Source organism: Schistocerca americana, chromosome 3 (genome assembly GCF_021461395.2).
Source record: "Schistocerca americana isolate TAMUIC-IGC-003095 chromosome 3, iqSchAmer2.1, whole genome shotgun sequence".
In the NCBI taxonomy this organism is placed as follows: domain Eukaryota; kingdom Metazoa; phylum Arthropoda; class Insecta; order Orthoptera; family Acrididae; genus Schistocerca; species Schistocerca americana.
This window is the reverse complement of record NC_060121.1, coordinates 254,877,364-254,895,661: the sequence shown is the minus strand read 5'-3', so window position 1 is coordinate 254,895,661 and position 18,298 is coordinate 254,877,364. Positions and strand designations below refer to the sequence as shown.

The 18,298-nt window shown below is 42.3% G+C and overlaps 1 protein-coding gene across 1 annotated transcript in view; it reads right to left on the bottom strand.

The window, feature by feature from the left end:
* LOC124606003 (dynein beta chain, ciliary) overlaps positions 1–18,298 on the bottom strand; it is an 809,537-nt gene that overhangs the window by 640,654 nt on the left and 150,585 nt on the right. Inside the window, exons 12-13 of the mRNA XM_047137965.1 lie at positions 11,214–11,324; positions 2,439–2,593 (exon numbers count right to left, since the gene is read on the bottom strand). Coding sequence (XP_046993921.1) covers positions 2,439–2,593; positions 11,214–11,324 — 266 coding nt within the window. The remainder of the gene's footprint in view (positions 1–2,438; positions 2,594–11,213; positions 11,325–18,298) is intronic.

Genomic DNA, 18,298 nt, shown 5'->3' with positions numbered 1-18,298 from the left:
TATTCCTTCCTTTTGATTCTTTCCGATACGTTATGGGAAGTTTTTAAACGTCTCCTACTGTATCAATCTTTCCTGATGGTCGTTGCTGAGTGACAAGGAATGGATACAGAGCATCATTTGGAACTCCAGCTTTGTTATATGGGAATATTCTAGGTTTTGAAAAATGTATTACAGATTAATGGTGGTTTGGAAGGCATCAGAATAAGCATTGGCTAAGAGCCTGTTGAAATCATGGCAATCTGGTTTTTTCCAGGAAGTTTAGGCAAGAAAAAGACCAACTGCTTCCTCTAAGATTCCTTTAACGCCTTATAAACACCCATGTCCAATATCTGAAGAAGACGAGTGGTGTGCGCCGGTAAAGTCACAGTAGGTACTCGGTTTTGGAATGTCATGAGCAGCGTTTCCGGAGTCATCGGTCGATAAGGGGGAATGTTTTCCAATAACTGCTTGAACCATTCCTGAAATATTTCCACATTTGTCCAGTCTTTTGGGGAAAGACGAACTGGTGGTACCTTGGCTGATTTAGTTAGTTTTTCATCCTCATCATCATTGGGAGGATGCTCATGCTGGAGACATTTATACCACAAAGAACTGAGCTCTGGTGGCTCCCCTGTCACCGGAGAACGAATGAAAACCCTGTTTCATGACATCTCCAAAGCCGTGAGAACTTACTTCATTTATTACGTTCAGCCATGAGCTTTTTTTACAATAAAATATCGATGCCGTAGAAGAGCTCACAAGTGAAAAATTTTCTGGTGTCCTGAGGGTTAAACCGTATCTTTGTTTCAATTTATCCCACCAGTACTAGACAGCAATTTCCTTTACTTTTAAACACGGGTGGTTAATTCCTCCTGTTTCAGAGAGCCTATGACCACTGGGTCGAATTTTACAAGCAGAAAGTCCGAAACCTAAAGACTACATAATGATCACATATTTAATAACTTTTACTTCCATTTCAAGCGACATAACACGGACTTTCTATTTTTGCAACAGTCTCACTATCTCGATAGGCCAAAAGTTTCACACTCCTTACGGGATCCGAAAATGTTTACTTATTCCTTCATCAGCCGCAATGTTTGTTAAGAGTTTCAAATCAATAGGAGCGTAAATCTTTTCTCCACTTGGTCGCCATCACTGTTCGCAAAACCCAAGAAAAACGGATGCAACACTAAGCTTCCACACTGTAAACCTTTAATGTTACATGAATCCAATTTCTACGTGTGATGCACTAGTGTCTTACCTTCAGTCTACCGAGTGATCAAAAAGTCAGTATAAATTTGCGAACGTAATAAACCACGGAATAATGTAGGTGTAAAAATTGACACACATGCTTGGAATGACGTGGGGTTTTATTCGAACCAAAAAAAATACAAAGGTCACAATATGTCCGACAGATGGCGCTGGACAGCAAAACTGCTACCGTGACGGGTGAGAGGTACGCCGATATGTTACAGAATCGCATCATCCCCAGCCTGGCTGATAAACACCTGCTGGAACGTACGATGTTTATGCAGGATGGCGCTCCACCCCATATTGCTAGACGCGTGAAAAATCTCTTGCACGTGTCGTTCGGTGAAGCCGTGTGCTCAGCCGCCACATTCGTCATGCTTGGCCTCCCAGGTCCCCAGACCTCAGTCCGTGCGATTATTGGCTTTGAGGTTACCTGAATTCGCAAGTGTATCGTGATCGACCGACATCTCTAGGGATGCTGAAAGAGAACATCCGACGCCAATGCCTCACCATAACTCCGGACATGCTTTACATTATTCCTCGACTACAGGTATTGTTGAGGAATATGGTGGACATATTGAGCATTTCCTGTAAAGAACATCATCTTTGCTTTGTCTTACTTTGTTATGCTAATTATTGCTATTCTGATCAGATGAAGCGCGATCTGTCGGACATTTTTTTAACTTTTGTATTTTTTTGGTTCTAATAAAACCCCATGTCATTCCAAGCATGTGTGTCAATTTGTACCTCTCTATCTACATTATTCCGTGATTTACTCAGTTTTCAAATTTATACTGACTTTTTGATCACCCGGTATGTCAATACGAAATTTTTGAACCGAAAATTCTGTTCATATGAAAATAATATGCCCACTACTGGTCTCACTGAAGGAAAATGACCACCACCCAAGTATTCAAGAAAGAATGTCCAAAATCTTGTATAAGGGATAAAAGATGGCGTGTGAGAGCTCGTTGGAATCCTGTATTCTTCTGACATCTGTTGGCGAAATCTTGAAACTTTTCGCAGTTCAGGCAACTTTGTGAATGGGGAAATACGAACTATCACGGATTAACTAGATATCATGAAGTAACGTTAATTTACCCTATTTGTTAAAACTACCCAACGCTGAGAATACATGTCTTGTTAGTCGTTCGATACGAGCAAGTGCTAATGTCGTGTGCAGTGGGGTGAGGTGGTCGTGTACTTACGGGTGCTGCAAGGCGACGAATGAGTTGACGGGCGCCGAGATGCGCTTGCGGAGCATCTCGGACCAGCGCAGCGCGCCCGCCACGGGCGGCATGCACTTGTCCACCGGCATGAAGCCCCACCGCTGCAGCTGACCCATCTGCTCCTCGTACAGCTCCTGCAACAGCCGGCGGAATCGTGGGCATCCGAAAAAGTTTATCAAGGGAGAGGCGAGACTCTAAAATGGCCATTTTTATGTAAATGAGTTGGTTGATGACACCTCTTGTCATGCCACAACTAAATCTGGTAGGTGATACAGAGAACAAACTATATTCCAGAGAATTGTTAGTTGTCCAGTTACTTTTAGAAGTACGTGAAATTTCTATAATGAATAGAAACTTCGTACTCCAGATTCCTGTGTGAGGGGCTGAACAGCGAGACATGTTGAGTGATTACTGGGAAAGACATGGAGATGTTGAGTACTGATGACAGACACTGTTATCAGCATCTGACAGAATCCTCATTGTGCGTCTCCATATTGCTATCTGCTCGAAACGTGCAGCATACAGATTTGTGGAGCGTTTGTTCTGACTGCTCTGATGCTGGATTGTATGGGAACGTGAGAGTCGTCATACTGGTAGTCAAGGTGCTGGCCGACCACAAGCTAGGAACACCGTACTGTGCACCAAGCACATCGTAGCCTCTTCACGTGTGGGTCAGCCGTCCAACAAGTAATGGACTCTGCAACATACTGTGTCATCCCGGACCATTAGTCACAAACTAGCAGGCTAGGGAATTACCGCTCCATACGTAGGCTGCAGTTAACAACACGAAGCAAACGGCTTCGTTTGGAATGTTTCCGTGGCCTGATGAATCACGGTGCTGCACTACCTCGCACCACCATCTTTGGGTTTTGGAGGGGGGGCAAGGATGATACCGTGTTCCGTCCGTGCTATGAGTGAGACCGGCCGCTGGAACACTTAGAGTTTGAGGTTTTACAGCCAGCGCCTTGTGCACTGCTACGAAAGCGACATCTGACGTGTACCAGTCATGGTCAGCGCCAAATCCTTAAGTCATTTTTACAAGCGTGACATTGTTGTACCAGTCGATTAGTCATGGGAAATGAGTCCACTGCAACGGTCCTCGTGTATTATTCGTGACAGGCTGTGAGACTCGCCTGATACGACTGGTTATGTTTACACGCTGGCACCAAAATCGAGTTTTTTTTTTTTATTTTTTTTTTTAAAGAGCTGATTGCTGTTCAATTTGGCACCTGAACGGTGAAAATTAGGTTATGAGGGACTGCCCTTCGTACATTAAGGAAGCACACGGGAGGGGGAGGATCAAAGGAAACGAAATTTCACGGGTTGAGGTAGTATGTTTTATTATTTCACTGATTACAAAATGGAGTATACGATCCGCAGTTGCATTTTTCCGTCAGTGTGTTGACGTCAGTATAGGAGGAACTATCTGTTAAGTCACTGCAGTTGAACTTAACATAATAAAAACACGTAAAGCAAAGGTATTTAAAAAATATATCGATAACAATCTACGCAAATGGCTGCCGTTTGTCTGCTCAATTGCAGTTGGCCAGGAAGCATGGACTGATGATGAATGTCTTCGTACAGTGTTAAACGATGAATCGCAGTTCTGCGCTACCTCGCATCACCATCTTTGGTGAGTATGACAGCGATCTGCGTTCCTTCACAGTATAAATCATAATTATTAAGAATATTTAAAAAATCTCCTTTTTCTCAATTTCTTTTCTTATTGGGGCTGGGTTGTGTCTGCTACCAACAGAGCACCGCAATTGCCATAGGCGCTTGCAGAATGCCTTGGGTAATCAGTGAACAAAAGCACTGTGAGTCGTTGGGCGAGGGGCCTGTCACTATCGCAAAAACGTCGCGCAAACCTCACCGATCTCACGCGTGCGGCACACAGCTGTGACTCCTGCAGTGTTGGGACGTGCGGACACTCTCATTCGAAGTGATCGATGGGTCGCAGTTAAACACCTCAGTGCACAACTGGACGCCTCTGTTGGTAGTGCTGACACACTTGTCCACTCGTTGGGGCATCCAAAGGTGTGTGTCACTAGGATTACTTTTCGCTTATCAGAAGACCATAAAGGGCAACGACAGAGCATCTGTGCGGAAGTGTTTCCGCGTTACGGGGCTGATCGTAGCAATTTTTTGCCGAATATCGTATCAGGCGCTGAAATATGGGTTCAGCACTTTAAATCGGAAACAAACCGGCAGTCCGTGCAGTGTTGCCACATAACCTCTCCTCCGAAGAAAAAGTTCACAGCCGCAGTCTCAGCCCATAAAGTCATGGTAATGCTCTTCTGGGAGTCTGAAGGGGTTATTCTGTTTGACGCCCTCCTCATGGTGCAACGATCAACTTCGAAGTGTACTGTGCTACCATCAGGAAAATGAAGAAACGACTTCAGTGTGTTCTTCGCCAAAAAATGCAAACGAACTTTTCATTTCCCGTTACTGTTTAAGGCCACCCACAAGTCCGCGCACCCGAGAGTAACTCACAAACCTTCATTAGGCTGTTCCTTCTCATCCATTCTACAGCCCAGACTCGCACCTTACGACGGCCTTATGTTGGCTCAGTGAAGGGTGCATTCAATGAGAAGTAGTACGTCGATGAGGCAGAGATTATTAATGCAGCTCCGACGTCGTTTAGTAGAGTGATACCATACGGGCATACAAACCTTTCCAGTAAGGTGCTATTAGGCCGTCGCGTTGCCGGAAATTATGTTTAAAAATGGGGTTCTGTAACCAAAGAGTGGGGAGTAATATGGTACATTTGTATTCTGAATAAAACCAACACGCTTTCACAAAAAAACTGCTTTGCATTAGTTACTGAACATCCATCGTATAATGTTAATAATTCTTTTATTTGTTATCACAGCGACATGAGGCAATCGAAACGAAATAGTTGTGAGGAAATGTGTCCTGCGTAAAATATGACACCAGTCACGCCGTTAAACAAGCACACTGGTAGCTGTAGATGGTACTGAATTGGCACCAGGCATTCACGTGACCCTTCACTGTTGGCCTTGACAGTGACCTGGTGCATCTGCGACTGTCACGCAGTGTCAATCAGAGTGCTTTCACCATCACAGAAATTGTTGCTGTCAGTGAATGCGGATGCCTTTCAACGACTTTCCGAGGCAACATTGCAAAAGGAGTAGCACAATGGGCATTTTGGGGTTCTCACGGTGGCAAAACAAAATAGCTTCACCCTCTTCACTGGGCCAAACTTCATAGAAACTTGAGAGTAGCTGGATGGAGGCGAGTTAATGTGGGCGGACGAGTCCTGATTTTGCTTTTTGAACTTACGAAAGGCGTCGAGTGCACTGTAGGTGCAGTGTGCTTAATCGGTGATGCGTAGAAGGTGTAGTTGACACCAGGGGTGATTCTGTGATGTTTAGTGGCGGCTTTCCACAACACGACTTGGACCCATGGAAATGAATGAAAAAAATGTTTTCGTAACATTCTCTGTGACCAAGTGTTGTCCTGTCCTATCCATAGTAGCAGATAAGTTTACTGTGGACTCTCCTGCCTTCTAAGAAGACAACAGCCGGGTTCGCAGGGCCGCACGCATAAGTTTCTGGTTGGACGAACAACCAGGTGCCCTATCACAGGTCGACAGGCCCGCTAAGTCACTCAGTCTTAAAGTCCACTCATCTCAAAGCGGGAGAGCAGGAGCGAGAATCCCACTTCATGTGCGTGACAGTGTCCCCTCAGTGGGAACGGGAATGTCATTTTCTAGGCTTCTTCCTGTGTAATTGTCGGGAAACGTTTCCTATACGGGAGTTTCACTCAAAATAATAAACTTTTTTTAAAAATTTGAGCTAAGATTGTGTTTTACTTAATGTCTTCAGGTGAAGAAAAGGCTCTCGTTACTAGCTCTAGCTAAAGAGGATCATTGTGCTAAGTAAGTCATTAGAATAATAAGCAATAAGACAATAAATTACCAGACTATACCTTGTTTGTTATAAATTTTATTTTTTCACGAAACTAAGAATAACAATAGGCCTACATGAAATTAATACAAAACGTACAACTTCGAGGAATATCATACGCCCATGTCTGCGCTCCGTAGAGATATTAAAAGATTTTACATTTACTTCAGAATGACACCTGACTGTTTTGATTAAATTTGTAATTTAATTAAGAATGACATTAAAAAGCAATACACCAACTACGTATATGTGGTGTCTGTTCTTATGGACTTGTCCAAAAGAACAGAGACCATACTGATCGAATTGCCATTATGAATCAAGACACAAAGGTATTAAAGACATTAGCTGCTGGTAGTCATTTATTATATCGATGGGGAAAGTTGAAAATTTGTGCCTGACTGGGATCTGAACCCTGGAATCCTGATTTCTAGGAAGATGTGCTGGCCACTCGCCGTCCGGACACAGTGGTCAACACACCTGGCTGCATGTACTGCACTAGAGCACGCCTCCTATCACACTCTAATTCCGAACTCATCCACTCACTAAAAGGTGTGCTAGGATAGTCCGTGAAGTTTTGTGGACCTATGAGCCCATATGGCATAGTGATCAGCGCCTCTGCCTAGTAAGCAGGACATCCGGGTTCAAATCGTAGTCTGACACAAATTTTTTACTTTCCTCATTGATATAAATCAGTGCCCAATGGTAGTTAATGCCTTTAATTCCTATGTGTCTTGAATATACTAATTGTGAGCCAACATGCCCTGAAGAACGTCTTACAATGACATGTAGCGATGAAATGATTTGATAATTTCTTTTTTTCCATCAATACTTTCTCTGAAATTTGAAAACCCTCACACTGTTTCATACTATGCAGCAGAGATCTTCCATATTCCCTCTGTTGGATCATGCACCTATATTTCCTGTATTCGCTTACACATTGCTTTACATCGTGTACAACTATTGAAAACTTGATGCGAACTGTGTCCTGTTGTAGTATAGGAATGCCCAGTGACAAAATACCTAAAACCTTTTTTCGGGTGAACACCTTAAGAGGAAATGGAGGAATATAAGGGACACATATGGCAAGTGTTTGAGAACCAAGAAGCCCAAAACAGGTCAAAGTATCAAAAAAATACAAAATGACAGTGGGCCCCACGTATGGAAAAATTTTGGCAGTTTTTTGATTTTGCTATATTTACTTAATTAAATAAAATTTATTGATATGGTAATGTACAAAATACATGGAACATGAGTTGTAATTCTTTTATAAATGGTCTCACTTCTGATGACTGATTATACTGTGTTGTTAGTTCAGGAAATGGTAGAGATTGAGCGGCATGCGAGGAACTCGAGCAACGTCGAAGATATGAGAGCGAACATTCAGAAGGGAATATTTGTTCCTGTTAATGCAGCATTTCTTCTTCAGCCATGTTTTGTGGAAATTTTAATGTTCGCCTGCCTGTTTGGTGAAAATTGCTTCAGAGTCTGGGTGTAGCATGGAAAAATAATGTCAACGTCATCCACATTTGGGTCAGTTCTTTTACTTTTTAGGTACTCTACAACAACGTTACTCGAACACTTTTCTTCTGGTACGAGCTGTTTTGCTGTTAGCTTACGCTTCGTAGAACTATTTTTTGGTAATATGTCCACAGGATCAATATTTCCACCTTGAGGTTACGAAGCTACATCTTCAGGCGGTTGTTCTTCATATTGTTCCTCTTCATTAACATGTGTCCTATGAATTTCATGCCGATTTTGGTTACTTTCTTCATCTTCAATATTCGATACGATATCGACAAAAACAAAAAACTCCATACGCGGGGCCAACTGCCAATTTGCATAGATTTTTGGGTACCTGCACCTGGTTTATTCTTTTTACTTCTCAGATACCTGCCATAAGCATCTCTTATATTCCTCCACTTCTGTTTAAGCTGTTCACCTAAAAAAAATATTTCAGGTATTTGGCCGCTGGTGATTCCTGTAGCACAATCGGACACAGTTTTCGCGTCGAGTTTTCAACAGCTGGTTGTTACAGAATTTTGTAAAGGAATGTGTGAGCGAATGCAGGAAATGCAGGTGCATTCACCAACAGAGGGAACCTGGAAGACGTCTGCTGAAAAATATGAAACAATGTGAGGATTTCCAATTTGCAATGGCAGTATTGACGGAAAACATGTAAGTATGAAATGTCCAAATAACAGTGACTCTAAATACCACCGCTACTTAAAAAAGTATTCTATAGTTCTTTTGGCAATCATTGGAGCAGATTGCAATTTTTTATGTATTGACATTGGAGGTTACGGGAAAAACAGTGACAGAGATATTTTTGGACCTTCAAACAAGCGAAAAAGATTTGGAAGTTTCAAAATGAACGTGCCAAGAAAGAAAAGCCTTCCTAAGCAAGACGATTTCTGTTCTTATGTTCTTATAGGTGATGAAGGCCTTACACTAAAGGAGTGTATTTGAGACCACTTCCCTATAGACAATCGAGACAAGATGCAAGGAAAAACTTTTATAGTAAAAGGTTATTCAAAGCGAGAAGAGTTGTAGCAAATGCCTTTGGGATTTTAGCTGAAAAGTTGAGAATTTTTTATAGACCAATTGAACTTCCTGTCAACAATGACACGTTAATTGTACGTAGAACTTGTATTCTTCAGAACTATTTAAGAACAATAGGCAATGAAGACGAAAATTTTGAATTACTGGAGCCAGCAGAACATTGAACAAATGCATTTCAAGATTTGGAACACGATTCAAGACGAGAGCCACAGTTTCGACGTTTCACATACTCGAAAAGAGTGTAAATTATCTCAATCAATAATTTTGATAAATTTAATCAATGTAATTTAAAACTTGTACAAAAACTGAAGTTGAAAATAGTTATGTACTTATCATCTTCACTAAGCTGCTTCCCAATGTGATCTCATATCCTCCACCCTTCTTCCTGTTATAGGTTGACCCTTACACAGAAGATTACCGCAACCAGCCACTTTTTACAAAGCTATTTATTTATTTAAACAGCACCGTTACCGGTTTCGAACCGAAAGGTTCGTCTTCAGACGGATAGTTCACGTTTTACATTGGATTTAGCCTTTTGTTTTCCCAACTGACGAAATTTCCTTGGTGTGGTGGTGCCCTACAACCAAAAACAGATGCCAAACAGCGTTTTTTTTAGCTGTAATTGTGCCTTACAACGATCTTAAGTGATGAAAACAAATTATTATTATTAAAGGGAAGATGTTTCGGTTGCTTACGATGAAGAATCGGCGCCATTTCGCGTCAGTTGTGGAAACAAAAGGCGAAATCTAACGTAAAACGTGGACTAGCCGTCTAAGTGAATCTGTCGGTTCGAAACCGTTAACGGCGCTGTTTAAATAAATAAATAGCATTGTAAAAAGTGGTTGATTGCTGTAATCTTCTGTGTAAGAGTCAACCTATATTTTGTACCCAGGCACAGGCTCAAAATGTCAGTTTTTGACAAAACTACTTGTGGTGTGCGTGCTGTAAGACCTTCGGTACACACACTATCAGATTATTTGACTTGTCATTCTAACGAATAGGCGAGTGTCAGCAATATGTCTCGTGGTCTTATCGTGGCGTGTTTATCTTCTGCCGTTAGGTCAGACGATAGAAATGCCACTTGCACGCTTAGAGTAGCAGATTGGCGGTGACCAACTTTAAACAGAACTTGATTAATTTTCACACAAATTTATTAAAATAATAACAAGCATAAAAATTACTTAACTTGGTTCTGGATGCTATTTACAATTGAAAATATGAAGTTCCTTTGGTATTGGTACGTTAATCTTATTCTCACATATACCTCTATACTTGACCAAAGTGTCTATATATTTATCTTCATGGCTAAGTACAGGAATATGGTAATGTTATTAGGCACAGACTGAAACTTGACTATATAATGGTACAGACAAATGTAGAACTCGTACAGACTGGTACAGACTAATGCAGACTGGTACAGACTGGTGCAGACAAATGCAGACTGACTAATCGGAGGTCTGTACACTCATTATAATACCTCGCGCGTTCATGTATCACTGCGCAAGTGTGATCCGTGAAGAGAAAAGGTTCTACATTAGGAGCAATCTCATTGGCTGCGTTACATATTAATACGCGGATCGGCGGGAGCAGAATTAAGTCCGTCTCTATGGCAGCGCCAACTCGTTGTGCGGAGACGGACGATCGCTGCGCCTGCGCTGTTGGGCTTAGCCGGGTTGCGCTCTAGTGGGAAAGTTGTGTATGCGCTGACCACGCGGAACTATGTACACAACACTTGCTTCTTCCTGTTGTTCCTGTAATCCTCATTACTGAGGTCATACAGAAGTGGGTATTGCTTGACGAGAGTAAGGAGCTTCTCGGCTTGCGACACGGATGCGGAACGCGGGAAATACCGTGCACGATGCGAACTGTGACTGGGACGCAGCCGTGCGTGGCTGTACGGGCTCACATCGCGCAGCGCAAACACGTGTAGCAAATTTCCCGCTCCTGCCGTCCCGCGTTGGTGTGAGTGGAACTCTATTGCAACAGAAAATGGATGTGGACATTCGGAACAGTGGATGACAATATACAATCAACATCCCCACAATTCGGCAGCTTCAATGAATCTAATCGTAGAATGGTTTCAGCTGGCTACCGTATACCGGCCTCTCTCCTTTCCCGAATGAAGGCCATTATCAAGGATAATGCTACATGGTTTAGCGTGAAGTTTCCTAGGGTGATTAATTTTTTAATCAGCGTGCTTACCAAGTGGTAGGCTATAATGTCGAACAAATTAACACATTTTGCAGAAATATTTTAGCAGCTTTACCTCTGAGGTGGTGACCTCGGCATCCAGCATGTCGACGATGGCGTCATACCTGCCGGTGAACTCCTGCTTGATCAGAGGACGATCGAGCACCGAGCCCACGATCTCCACCAGCTGGAAAGCAACACGCGACACACCTCAGTACCTTCTCCAATATAATGATCCACTGCAAAAGAAAGTTGCTAATGTATAACATAATTCAGAATGCACGATGTATTTACTGGACTGTTGATACAAACACAAGGCAGCATTCTCAGTCGGTTGGTTGGTTGTTTTGGGGAAGGAGACCAGACAGCGAGGTCATCGGCCTCATCGGATTAGGGAAGGACGGGGAAGGAAGTCGGCCGTGCCCTTTGAAAGGAACCATCCCGGCATTTGCTTGGAGCGATTTAGGGAAATCACGGAAAACCTAACTCAGGGTGGCCGGACGTGGGATTGAACCGTCGTCCTCCCGAATGCGACTCCAGTGTCTAGCCACTGCGCCACCTCGCTCGGTTTCTCAGTCAGTATACGAGGAGATTCTTTCATTGAATCACTCTCTGATCTAGTCTATCGCCTGTTATGAATTACTTCGAAGAGAACGGTCTGTTGACAAACAGTCAACACGGATTTAAAAAAATATTGTTCTTGTGAAACACAGCTAGCTCTTTATACACTCGAAGTTTTGAGTGCTATTGAAAATGGGTTTCTAACAGATTTCCAAAAGGCTTTTGACACTGCACCTCACAAGCGGCTTGTAGTGAAATTGCGTGCTTGTGGACTAACATCGCAGTTATGTGACTGGATTCGTGATTTCCTAGCCGGCCGGAGTGGCCGAGCGGTTCTAGGCGCTTCAGTCGCTACGGTCACAGGTTCGAATCCTGCCTCGGGCATGGATGCGTGTGATGTCCTTAGGTTAGTTAGGTCTTTTGAACCATTTGAACCGTCATTTCCTGTCAGAGAGGTCACAGTTCGTAGTAACTGACGGAAAGTAATCGAGTTGCGTTCCCTAGGGTAGTATTATAGGCCCTCTGCTGTTCCTTATCTATATAAAGAATTTAGGGGACAATCTGAGTAGCCGCCTTAGGTTGTTTGCAGATGACGCTGTCCTTCATCGCCCAATATACTCATCAGGAGATCAAAACAAATTGCAAAAAGATTTAGAAAAGATATCTGAATGGTGCATGAATTGGCAGTTGACCCTAAATACATGAAAAGTGTGAGGTCATCCGCATGAGTGCTAAGAGGAACCCGTTAAACTTCGGTTAAATTATAAATCAAAAAAATGGTTCAAATGGCTCTGAGTACTATGGGACTTAACATCTATGGTCATCAGTCCCCTAGAACTTAGAACTACTTAAACCTAACTAACCTAAGGACATCACACAACACCCAGTCATCACGAGGCAGAGAAAATCCCTGACCCCGCCGGGAATCGAACCAGGGAACTCGGGTGCGGGAAGCGAAATTATAAATCAGTCTAATCTAAAGGCCGTAAATTCAAATAAATACCTAGGAATTACAATTATTAGCAACTTAAATTGGAAGGAACACATAGAAAATGTTGTGGGGAAGGCGTACCAAAGACGGCGTTTTATTGGCAGGACGCTTAGAAAATGCAAGAGATCTACTAACAGACCGCCTACACTACGCTTGTCCATCGTCTTTTAGAAGGAGTACATCGAGGAAGTTCAATGAACAGAAGGACGTTTTATATTATCGCAAAATAGGAGAGTGTCAAGAACGTGATACAGGATTTGGGGTGGACACCTTAAAAAAAAGGCGTTTTTCGTTGCGGCGGAATCTTCTCACGAAATTTGAATCACAACTTTCTCCTCCAAATGAAAAAATTTTTCTGACGCCGACCTACATAGGGAGAAACGATCATCATAATAAAGTAAAGGAAATTAGAGTTCGCACGGAAAGATATAGGTGTTCGTTTTTTCCGTGCACTGTTCGAGAGTGGAATAACACTGAATTATTGTGAAGGTGGTTCGATGAACCGTCTGCCAGGCACTTAAGTGTGATTTGCAGAGTATCCATGCAGACGTAGATGTAGATGTAGTTGTTTAAAAATTATTACTGTTGCACGGTGTGAAATGTTCACAACTTCTGTTCGGGAATTAGTGGCATACAATTCTGGAAGCGTCGACTGGAATGTCATTATCCTTGTAACCACATGCCCAAGCAGAGGCTCGCTTTAACTGATCATGAATATTCAGCTGTTGTAAATCTTAGGTGTTCTTCCCTGCAGTCACTTTTTTGCAACTCTTCACTCTTTGGGCAGCAGTTATTAGTTTTTAGGTTGGACTGCAGTTTGCTAAGATGGCGGTCAGTCAAGATAACAATGTGTTTAGCGTGCTTTCTTGTCAGGAATACTGGTCGATTGCAGATGTCTGCAGCTCCAAAAGGGATGGAAAGTATCACACGTTCATAATGCGAATGTACTAACACAGATACCGACAGATCAGTGGAATAATGGAAAAATGAAGAAGTAATCATTATCGTTTAGTTTTGGAGCTCTAACAACAGCCGTGTTTGCGGAATAATGGAAATTCCGCTAAAATCTAATTTAGAAGAATATTAAGTGCACCATCTGCAGGGAAGTAACCAAAGTACACTGCTGGACATTAAAACTGAAACACCAGGAAGGATAACAACTAAAAAAAATTACTTATGAGATGTATACAATGTTGTAGAAAGAATAAACGGTCAACTTTGCGGGTGATTTGAGGTTGCACCGGGTCTGAATTTTAGTACATAGAGCTGTCACCTGCGACAGTAAGAATGACTAATTCGAGTAGGCATCGAACCGAATACAGATGCGATGACATATAAGTGTACGCCACTCCATGGAGTTTCAGTTATGCATCATACCAGAGTTCATCAATCTTTGCGGTTGGCGAATACTGTCGTGTCATTCTCCCGGCAACCGATGATCACATGTTTTCAGTGGATGAGATGTGTGGGGAACTTGCTGGCCAGGGTAACAGTTGAACTACATCGAACGAGGTCAGGACAGCAAGGCAACAAGCGGTCTTGTGTTGTCTTGTTGGAAAACAATGTCACGGAGACTTCTAACATAAGGACTGCCACTAGCCTTAATACATCAGAAATATAGCGCCTACTGTCGAAATTAATGGCTATGCGAACCAGAGGTGATCTTGTCGTCCACCCAGTGGTGCTTTCAGGCCAGGGGTGTGACCAACTGACGACGATGTGTTGTGACAAGACGGTCTGTGCATCACCTCAAGGCATTGCATGTAGATAACACTTATCTGCTGTAAGTCTCTGTATTTCCATCTTTTTAGAGATGGTTGCGGGACTCGGCTGTTCGGTATAGGATGTCAAATTAAACACCTTTCAGCCGTCCAGTTTCCGAACTTATTTTATTTCGCTACCAGTTTCAGCGTTTTACTACGCATCTTCAGGACCCTGACCGATGTGTGGGAAGATTCTACCTCGGTTCTCATCAGAACAGTCAGCAGATGATTGCTGAAGTGATCGCTATAGCAAAGATCTACTAATACCAGTATTGCTAGCCATTGTTTTGATGAGAACCGAGACAGGTTCTTCCCACGCGTCGGTCAGGGGCCTGAAGATGGCGTACTAAAACACTGAAACTGATAGCCAGATAAAATAAGTTTGTAAACTGGACGGCTGAAAGGTACTTAATTTGACGTCCTATGTCTGCTGTAAGGTTAACGCTGAGGATTAAAATGGCTGTGTCCTGTTCCAACTCCAAGGAAAGCAGGTGTTGACAGATGTGAAAATTATCGAACTATCAGTTTAACAAGTCACGGCTGCAAAATACTAACACGAATTCTTTACAGACGAATGGAAAAACTGGTAGAAGCCGACTTCGGAGAAGATCAGTTTGGATTCCTTAGACAACTTGTGACACCGAGAAATACGATGAGAACGCCATGAATTTTACTACATTAAAACATTATGACATAACAGATGAGTTTAAGTTTTTTGCTAACAAATATGCATCAGTAATAATTAATAAAGTAGTAACGTATGTATATAGAATTAATGTAAGAGTGGAACGTTTAACATTGGATGATAGAGCAAATAAGAAAATCTTTGAAGACCAAGGAGCTTTGGAAAAAGTTCGTATAGCCTGTAGCAATAAAATAGGTCCATTTAGTCTCAGACCGGAACGTTCACCTGGCGTTCAGTTTGTAACTTATTCCAAGCCCGAGACAAGTGCTGATATTTCAAAAGTTAAATCATGGACGGATTTGGAGACCCAATGTAGAGCAAAAAATAAGATATTTCAAGGTGTGAATCCTTTTTATAATGGTTTGCAAATTGCTGGAGATGAACCTGCTAAGAATGATGTAATACAAAGTGAAGTGAAATATGTAACGTTTGTTTTTAGAAATAGAGTGTATATGACTTTTTGTAAACGCAAGGGAGCAGTAACGTTCTGAATAAAGATTGTTGTTTACAGCTAATGTCTGCGTTGGCGTTTTTTTATGGCAACTGGGACCATATCAGAAATTACCCGGACGACCTACGGCGTATCCAACGCCTCGGGCGTGCAGCGCGAACCCTGCGGTTCATCTTCATCCGACGAAAGGCAAACAACTTCCTGCGCGGCCTCCATATCCGACGAGTCCGACGCCATTTCCGCCTTCATAGATAAACAATGAACAATATGACAATCAGCATGCACTACGTCCACACGTGAAATTAAAGCTTCATCGCCTATAGCAAATTCATTTGACATAAATAAGACCAAGCCTCGGTGTTCTTCACATTAACGGTCACAGGTCGTCCCTCAACAATGCGCTTCAAAATTGACGCATACGGACACCACCTAGACCACTCAAATTCTTCAAACACAATTACATTATGAACACGGGGGCGCGTGCAGGCCAGGACGTGCCTGACCGCCTTGGACATGTTCCAGACGCTTGCGCAACGCCTCGCAGGCAGGGGTATAAAAGGCGGAGCGACAGCTTTCTGATTACAGTAGATGCTACTTCTGTTGGCGGGAAACGTCACTTTGTTAACACTGTATTGGCTATTTGGAATCTTATTGAGTATTGTGTTTCTGAAGAGCCTTTTGCACAAGGTAATTTAACATATATACATGCATATTTAAAGTTGAGTGAAGCAAAGCTTTTAACGGAGGTTAGGAGCGGTCTTGAGTTTATGTTTGGTAGTATAAGTGGTGTGTTTGATCTTCAAAAATGTAGGAGTAGGAAAACAGCTTTGATATATATAACTAAGTATGATGCCGAACCTATTTCTAATTGTAATGATTCTGCTTTGTCTTTTAACGTTCGTGTTCGAAGGTGGGCTGAACGTACTAAGGTTATAGATTATACGGACCATTTTTTAGTTAATAACTGGTCACGTATTCGGTTCATTGAAAAATATTTCGAATCCTTTCAGGCTAAGAAGATTATAGTGAGTTCGTTGTTCGAGTGTCATTTGCAGTATAATGGCTGGGCGGGCCGCGTGGTACGCTGGTATAACCAGGCCTTTGGGTCCAAGGTAGTGCGTAAAAAACAATTGTACCTATGTTGTTGTGGTCTTCAGTCCTGAGACTGGTTTGATGCAGCTCTCCATGCTACTCTATCCTGTGCAAGCTTCTTCATCTCCCAGTACTTACTGCAACCTACATCCATCTGAATCTGCTTAGTGTATTGATCTCTTGGTCTCCCTCTACGATTTTTACCCTCCACGCTGCCCTCCAATGCTAAATTTGTGATCCCTTGATGCCTCAAAACATGTCCTACCAACCGATCCCTTCTTCTAGTCAAGTTGTGCCACAAACGTCTCTTCTCCCCAATCCTATTCAATACCTCCTCATTAGTTACGTGATCTACCCACCTTATCTTCAGCATTCTTCTGTAGCACCACATTTCGAAAGCTTCTATTCTCTTCTTGTCCAAACTGGTTATCGTCCATGTTTCACTTCCATACATGGCTACACTCCATACAAATACTTTCAGAAACGACTTCCTGACACTTAAATCTATACTCGATGTTAACAAATTTCTCTTCTTCAGAAACGATTTCCTTGCCATTGCCAGTCTACATTTTATATCCTCTCTACTTCGACCATCATCAGTTATTTTACTCCCTAAATAGCAAAACTCCTTTACTACTTTAAGTGTCTCATTTCCTAATCTAATCCCCTCAGCATCACCCGATTTAATTTGACTACATTCCATTATCCTCGTTTTGCTTTTGTTGATGTTCATCTTATATCCTCCTTTCAAGACACTGTCCATTCCGTTCAACTGCTCTTCCACGTCCTTTGCTATCTCTGACAGAATTACAATGTCATCGGCAAACCTCAAAGTTTTTACTTCTTCTCCATGAATTTTAACACCTACTCCGAATTTTTCTTTTGTTTCCTTTACTGCTTGCTCAATATACAGATTGAATAACATCGGGGAGAGGCTACAACCCTGTCTCACTCCTTTCCCAACCACTGCTTCCCTTTCATGCCCCTCGACTCTTATAACTGCCATCTGATTTCTGTACAAATTGTAAATAGCCTTTCGCTGCCTGTATTTTACCCCTGCCACCTTCAGAATTTGAAAGAGAGTATTCCAGTTAACGTTGTCAAAAGCTTTCTCTAAGTCTACAAATGCTAGAAACGTAGGTTTGCCTTTTCTTAATCTTTCTTCTAAGATAAGTCGTAAGGTTAGTAATGCCTCACGTGTTCCAACATTTCTACGGAATCCAAACTGATCCTCCCCGAGGTCCGCTTCTACCAGTTTTTCCAATCGTCTGTAAAGAATTCGCGTTAGTATTTTGCAGCTGTGACTTATTAAACTGATAGTTCTGCAATTTTCACATCTGTCAACACCTGCTTTCTTTGGGATTGGAATTATTATATTCTTCTTGAAGTCTGTGGGTATTTCGCCTGTGTCATACATCTTGCTCACCAGATGGTAGAGTTTTGTTATGACTGGCTCTCCCAAGGCCATCAGTAGTTCTAATGGAATGTTGTCTACTCCCGGGGCCTTGTTTCGACTCAGGTCTTTCAGTGCTCTGTCAAACTCTTCGCGCAGTATCTTATCTCCCATTTCATCTTCATCTACATCCTCTTCCATTTCCATAATATTGTCCTCAAGTAC